Genomic DNA, 7,741 nt, shown 5'->3' with positions numbered 1-7,741 from the left:
ATGAGCCACAGGACCCCACCCTCGCTCCAGTATCTGGCCATGCAGAGCCTGCTGAGCAACCAGGCCCTGGCCATCTCTGCCCTGGAGGATCTATCGGTGTTGCTGTTCCCTTCGCTGTTCGTGGAGCTCTATGCCAGGGCCCACACAGAGGTGCTGAAGGCCCTGGTGCAGGCCTGGCCCTTCTCCTGCCTCCCCCAGGGGGACCTGGCAGAGTCTCCAGACCTGGAAACCTTCAGCGCTGTCCTGGATGGGCTCAATCTGCTTCTGGCCAAGAAGGAGCGCCCCAGTCAGTGGATACTGCAAGTTCTCGACCTGCGGAATGAGCACCCAAAGATCTGGATACAGGGCTACCCTTCAATGGCCCAAATCTCTTATCCAGATGTCCTGACTGACAGGCCAACAGAGAGCTGTGGTTCAATGATGACTGAAGAGCAGCCCTTGATTTTACTCATGGACCTGACCATCAAACATGGCACCCAGGATGCTCTCCAAGCCCACCTGCTCCAGTGGGCCAGGCAGAGGCAAGAACGAGTCCAGCTGTGCTCCAGGAAGCTGCTGATTCTTTCTGGCTCCATCTCTGAAATCCAGAAGGCTCTGTGTGTGGTGAGGCTGGACTCCATCCAGGAGCTAAAGGTGAATAAATTCTGGCATCGAGAAACCATGAAAAAAGTTGTCCCTTACCTAAGTCAGATGAAGAACCTTCGCATCCTCCAATTCTCCAGGATGAGACTGACTGTCACTTGCAGACACAAGAATTTCTCATATTCCTACAAATATGCTGTACATCTGGGACAGCTGTATCATATGCAGGAGCTGTATGTGCACGACGTCTTCTTCCTTTATGGACGGCTGCCCACCATCCTCAGAAACCTCACCCTTTTGAAGACCTTGTCTCTGAGTTCGTGTCCACTGAAGGAGGCTGACTTGTGGTTCCTGTCCCAGTGTCCCTGCTCCAGGCAACTCAAGCACCTGCGTCTGAGGAGTTTGCCCCTGGACAACTTCAGTCCTGAGCCCCTGAGAGCCCTACTGGAGCATGAGGCCGGCACCCTGGAGACCCTGGCCCTGGAGGACTGTGCCATTACAGATTCCCAGCTCTAGTGCATGCTGCCCGCCCTGAGCCAATGCTCCCAGCTCAGCTTCTTCAGTTTCTATGGAAACCACATCTCCATTTCTATCCTGCAGAGCCTCCTGAGCCACACAGCCAGACTGGACTGTTTGAGACAACGGATCTATCCTGCCCCTGTGGAGTGCTACCCCCATCATGAACGGTGGGTAGGGGACTTCGAACCTGAGAGATTTGCCCAGGTTCAGGCTCAGTTGGAGCAGTCATTGAGAGACATGGAGACTACTCAGAAGGTCCAGATCTGTATCGATTTCTGTCATCATCACAAATACTGGACCTTTTACACCCTGGGGTCTGATGGCTACTGGGCGGTCACCGTCAAGAATCATCCTGGCCTTTCTGCTCTGCCTCTGTAGTCATGAGCCTCTCCTGGGCTCTCATCTGAGCACTCCAAAATGAAAGTTGGGGTTGGGATTGTGGCTCAGTGATAGAGCGCTCACCTGCCTTGCAGGAAGCCCTTGTTTGATTCATCAGTACCACATACACAGAAAAAGTTGGAAGTGGAACTGTTGTTCATGTGGCAGAGTATTAACCTTAAGAAAAGAAGCTCAGAGACAGTGTCCAGGTCCTTCTTTCAAGTCATAGGACTGGCAAAAATAAGAAATAAAAAACAAAATGAAAGATCTGACATAAGAGCATTCTCCTGGAGCACCGACCCCAACACTCAGAATGGATGGAAGAGAGAGAACCTCTGTTTCTGGAATTTTCATTTCAATCATAACTATGTTGGGCTATACATGGGCACACATTATCAGGAATCTGTAGTGGATTCAGCCTGGAAAGAACTGGACCATGACCTTGTTTTTCTAAATGATTGTGACCAACTGGCTCATGTTCTAGGGCAGTCCTTGACTGTTCACAATTTGCTGTATTAATGAATCAATAAAGTCATTTCCAAAATAATACAGATAATGTTATTATTTCTCAGCACGCAAGTGTACAGTTTTCTGAGAGGAGACTGCCACGTGGTTCAGGAAGAAGGGAGTTCATTGGGGAGAGCCCATCTTGTGGCTTTCATGATCTGTTGGTGTGCACAGAGCCAACTGAGGGCAGGCACGAGGGGCTATGGCTACCAATGTAGAAGTGACCTATTAGCCAGGATCCTCCCAGTACTCCCAGGTACACCAGTTACCTGGGTTTATAGTGGTGGGCAGGGACTTCTAGGTTGGTCTGCCTGCTGTCCCTTGGGGATAACAAAGGGTTGGAGAAGAGGGAAGAGAAGGGTCCATTGTTCCCTGAGCAGGCTTACCATTCCAAACTTTTGATAGTTAAAAAGGAGCACCAAATCTCTATAGCTACTTCCTGCTAGCAGGTGGAGTTAAGCTTGGGGATAGAAGGCAGAGGTGTCATGTGGTCCAGGAGGAGGCAGCAGTAACCCTTCCTGGGTGGTGAACACATGTAAGCATCCTTGGCTGAAATCTGAAAGAAGTCTTATGAGGCAGAGACTGAACAGTAAGTTAAAACATTACTGGAGGGCACACAAACACAGAGGGACCGGCAGCCATCCAGTCACAGTGGAAAGGGCAAACGGTGGATGATCTGGCAAGTCCCTCTCTCTTGCAATCCAGGTGGCCCTGTGACTGGTGGATCAGGCCCCTGACTACTTCTGACTAATATCCAGCAACTGCATAGGGGAGAGCTAAATGGACTGGTTATAATAACCACTCCGAAGCTAGGGCTGGATTGCAGTGGTTAAGATCCCAGTGGGAGGCCTTGATCTTACTGTAACTGGACTATAGATACCTCGATTACAGATGTTTGCACTACAGAGTATGTATGGGAGACCCCTTATAAGTAGACTAGAAGGTATCAAGGTCAAGAGTGTAAGTTCCTGTCCACTTACAAGAAAGACGGGTATGGGCATTAAATAGGCATACTTATAAATATTTTCTTTTGACCTCCTGGCTCTGGTGAATTTTGAAGGGCAAGCACAGAGTGACTCCATTTAGCATCTCGCACCATCCACCCTCATCTGTGCAGTTTTTTCCAAGTGTCTCGGGGTAGACCTCATCACCAGGACTAGCTCTGTCCTGGGGGTCTAGCAGATCTTTTCTGGCTAGGTGCTGAGATGGCATGTCCCATGGTGTTCTGTGCTCATCCTGGGCCGAGCTATCTTCCCTGCAGTCCAGTTGCAAAGCGTTGAGGGGGAAAAACTCCACAATCATCATGTCTCCATCCACCCGGACCAGGGCTTTCATTCTGGAGAAGGAACTGGAATTGAGCGATGAAATTCCAGGCATGGAAAGGCAGAAGAGGAGGAAGAAGATCATTGAAGCTTCAGCTCAGCGGGGACTCCAGCTGGCAGCTTACATGACAATAGTGCAGGCAGATGATGTGTTGTGGGTGACAAGCCTTATTATGCCGCAGTGGCCACTGTGTCCCTCTCCTTCTTTCAGACTCCCCTGGAGGTCTGGGGAGCATGCCCTCAGACTCTGCAGCTGAGGTTCTCATCAGCAGAAATACACGAGCTGTAAAACATGTTTGGTTATCTGCCCGTCCACATCCAGTGCTGTGACCTCATCCAGGAGAATGAGGCTCCAGGGAGGCAATCTTCCCGTTACTTTTAGAAACTTCACTGCAGCAAAAGGATGAATCAGTGAATGCAGCCCCAGGGTTGGGCCAGTAAAGGGGAACCAGTCTGCCAGCCCAGTAGCAAGGACTCCACCAGAGTCACAGGGACCTCACACCCTCCAAATTCCACATGGGGGGGGAGGTCCCACAACTCCAGTCTGGCTGACCCACCCAGAACTTCAGTCGCCAAAGGCTGTATGAGAAATGAAAGGAACTTCCAAGAGCTGGTGGCTCATGTCTGTAATCCTAGCTACTCAGGAAACTGAGAGATGAGGATCTCAGTTCCAAGCCAGCCTGGGCGGCAAAGTCCATGAGACTCTTATCTTCAACAAACCACTAGATTACTGCAAGTGGTCCTGTGGCTCAAGAGGCGGAATGGGAGCCTTGAGCAATAGAGCTCAGGGACTGCACCCAGGCCCTGTGATAAAGTCTTATTGAAGGAATGAGCTCCAGTGTATTATCTCAGGTGCATCCAGATGTCAGGCTAGACCCCAGGTGTACATGGACATGCTTGACACAGGCTGGAAAATGGGACCTCAGCCTGGCCATCCACATTCTATTGTAGGCCTAACCTGTAGGGGGCACTGAGGCTGAGCTGTGAGGCAGGAAAGGGTTAGGAGGTTGGAATGCCAGAAGGCTGAGAATTGGACCCCCAGAAAGTCAGCCAAGACAAGACAGATGGAGAGCTGTGTGAACCGTACAAAGCTTGAGACTTTGGAAGTAAGATCACTCCCTTCTGCTCCCTAAAGATAAGGCAGCCAATATTCTCTATGCGCACCTACCTTATCTTCTGTCCACATCTGCAATCATCGCCCCTGTACAGAACCAAAGTAAACTCTACCTCCTTGCTCAGAATGTATAAAAGCCTAATTCCAGCCCCATCTACTTGCACAATCTCCAATCCCACAGTAAGGTTGCTACCCCTCACTGTTGCTCAATAAATTCTCCAGCATGTTTCTTCTGTTCTCCTCCACCAGCAAGGAAACAAGTAGAAAGAAGGAAGGAAGGAAAGAAAGAAAGAAAGAAAGAAAGAAAGAAAGAAAGAAAGAAAGAAAGAAAGAAAGAAAGAAAGAAAGAAAGAAAGAAAGAAAGAAAGAAGTAAGGAAGGAAAGAAAGAAAGAAAGAAAGAAAGAAAGGAAGAAAGGAAGAAAGAAAGAAAGAAAGAAAGAAAGAAAGAAAGAAAGAAAGAAAGAAAGAAAGAAAGAAAGAAAGAAAGAAAGAAAGAAAGAAAGAAGGACGGAAGGAAAGAAAGAAAGAAAGAAAGAAAGAAAGAAAGAAAGAAAGAAAGAAAGAAAGAAAGAAAGAAAGAAAGAAAGGAAGGAAGAAAGAAAGAAAGGAAGAAAGAAAGAAAGAAAGAAAGAAAGAAAGAAAGAAAGAAAGAAAGAAAGAAAGAAAGAAAGAAAGAAAGAAAGAAAGAAAGAAGAAAGGAACTAGCCTCCATGGGTAGCTATAGTTCAAACCACAAAGTAATGTCCTCACCCTGACTGCTTGTAAATGGCCTGACCCCAGCAGGCGGTGGGATTCACCCCAAATCAGGGAACTTGGCAGTCAGAGGTCACTCAGGGCTTAGGGATTTCTGGGTTATGCAGCCATAGTATTTGGGCAAAGACTGTAATGGCAAGCTCACATAGAGATGGAAGGCTCTGATTCCAGCAAGCTGAGGGCCAGAGAGGAAGGAAAGCGTTGGTAACACCACCTTAACTGCAGGACCACAGGGCTGAACACTTCCAGCCAGTGGACTTACATTGGCTGCCTAAACCTCAGTGCAGAGTACAGACAAGATCAAACAGACAAATAAACCAGGGCCTGGAAAGGTCAACAATGCACAGTAACAGTTGTCTCTTGAACAGCAAAGAAGAAAGACAAAAGAAAGAAGGATGTCAACAAACTATGAGAGGCCATGTATGAAAATAAGCTCAAACAGCTCAATGATTTGAGGAACAAAATATAAGATAAGAGAAGATGGAGATATAATCCTAGCTACTCAGGATGCCCAGATCTGATGATTGAGATTCAAAGCCAGCCAGGGCAGGAAAGTGTCTGAGACTCTAACCACCAGAAAACTGGAAGTGGTACTTTGGATTTACCATACATTTATAGGCACATTTGAATGATAACAAATAAGGGAAAACATGCATTCTGTTTCTTTGGGTCTGGCTTACTTTACTTAGTGTAATTTTCTCAAAGTCTTCCATTTCCACATGAGTAGGGAAATAACATTCTTTCTGATGGAAGCATAAAGTTCCATGGCATATATATATACCACATTTTCTTCATTCATTTATCCACTGAGGGGAAACTGGGTTGGCTCCATATCTTAGCTAGGGTATCAGTGCCGCAGAGATCAGGGTTGTGCTGTTTTAATGTGACCTGGTTTGGGCCATTTGCATAAGAATGAAGTTTTATGGATGGTTAGTTGGAGAACCTCCATACTGCCTTCCTTAGTAGTTACACAAGTCTACATTCCCCACCAACATTTGTAGTATTGTTCCCTCTTGGCTATATCCTCAACATCATCTGTTATTGTTAGGGATTTTTGGATGGTTTTTTTTTGTTTGTTTTTTAATAGTAGCCATTCTAATTGGGATGAGGTAGAATCTCAATGTTGATTTGATTTGTATTTCTTTTAGGGCTAGGGATGTGTAATAACTCCTCATGTGTCTATGGGCCATTCATGTTTCTTTTTCATAGAAATCACTCTTTAAATCTCTAGCTGGCTAGTCATTACTTTGAGATTTTGTTTTTGGTAGGTTTAATTTGTTTAGCTGTACTTATATTTTAGATAGGAGGCACTAGTCAGATGAAATGCAAGTAAAGATTTTATCCCATTCCGTGGGCTATTTGTCTAGCTACTGTGTCCTTTGCTGTGCAGAAGCTCTTCAGTTTTTTCAGTTCCATTCATCTAGTTATTATTTAACTTGTGGTGATTCTGGATCTTTATTTAGGAAGTTTTGGCCTATGCCAAGGAGCCTTCCTGCTTCTCCTATCCCTTCCAGTAATATTTCCAGGGGGTCTGGTGTTCCATTGACTTCCCAGCCCATGATGATTGTTTATATTGAACTATAATAATACATCATGTGGTCTGACAGAATGCTGGGAATAATTTTAGTATTTCAGAACTTGTGCAGACTTTCTGCACAGACTTACATATTATTTGTTTTGGAAAATATTCCATGTGCTTCTCAGAAAAATATGTATTCTGATGATGCCTGGTCAAATATTCTGTAGATGTCTGTGAAGGCTAGTCAGTTAATGCAGATATTTAGGGGATTTAGTTCTGAGGTTTTTCTGTTACACTTTATGGGTTCATTTATCCAGTGCAACAGTGGTGTGTTAAAATCACCAACAATTACTATTTTTGATTCTATGGGTTTTTTTTAGGTCCTGTAGTTTTAGTTTGATGAAGTTGGGTGTTCTGATATTGGTGAATAGATATTTAGAATTGTTAGAAACTTCTAGAAGAGATCCCTTTATTAGTTTGTAATGCCCTTTGTCTCTTCTAATTTTAAATTGAAATCTATTTTTCTGATATTATTATTGCTACTCCAACCTGTTTATGGGAGCAATTTTCTTGAAAAGTTTTATTACAGTCTTTCACATTCAAAATGTTTGGTTTTCTTGGCAAGATGTGTCTTGCACATGGATAGATCTTGCTCTTTTATCCTACTAGTGAATCTATGTCATTGAATTAAAGAGTTAAGTCTATTAACATTGAGAGTGAGGACTAGGAAGTGTTGGGTAATCCTGCCATGTTATCCACCTTTTTAGGGACTCTGCCTTGACATTTCTCACTGTATTTCTCTGGTTTTCTGATAAACAGCCATATCTCTGCCATGACTTAGATTCCTATCTTCAATAAACTCCACAGAAAAAAGAAGAAAGTAGTGTTGTGATTCAAATATTGGAGCAAAAGCATTGAGGAAAAGAAGCTCAAGGACACTGGCCATGCCCTCAATTCAAGTTGTGAGAGGAACAATAAAAAAAAGACAGGAAGGAAGGAAGGGAGGAAGGAAGGAAGGAAGGCAGGAAGGCAGGGAGGGAGGGAGG

At 45.2% G+C, this 7,741-nt stretch overlaps 1 protein-coding gene across 1 annotated transcript; it reads left to right on the top strand.

Moving 5' to 3' along the window:
• Window positions 1-1,098, top strand: LOC138820065 (PRAME family member 12-like). Its single transcript, XM_070011708.1, has one exon. It carries the CDS (start codon window positions 1-3, stop codon window positions 1,096-1,098), a length of 1,098 nt encoding a protein of 365 aa, XP_069867809.1.
• The last annotated feature ends 6,643 nt before the right edge of the window (window positions 1,099-7,741 follow it).

This window comes from Dipodomys merriami, unplaced genomic scaffold, assembly GCF_024711535.1.
Source record: "Dipodomys merriami isolate MVZ:Mamm:240054 unplaced genomic scaffold, mDipMer1.0.p SCAF_84, whole genome shotgun sequence".
NCBI classification, from domain to species: domain Eukaryota; kingdom Metazoa; phylum Chordata; class Mammalia; order Rodentia; family Heteromyidae; genus Dipodomys; species Dipodomys merriami.
The sequence above is the reverse complement of the archived record's forward strand: the minus strand, read 5'-3'. Positions and strand labels throughout refer to the sequence as shown.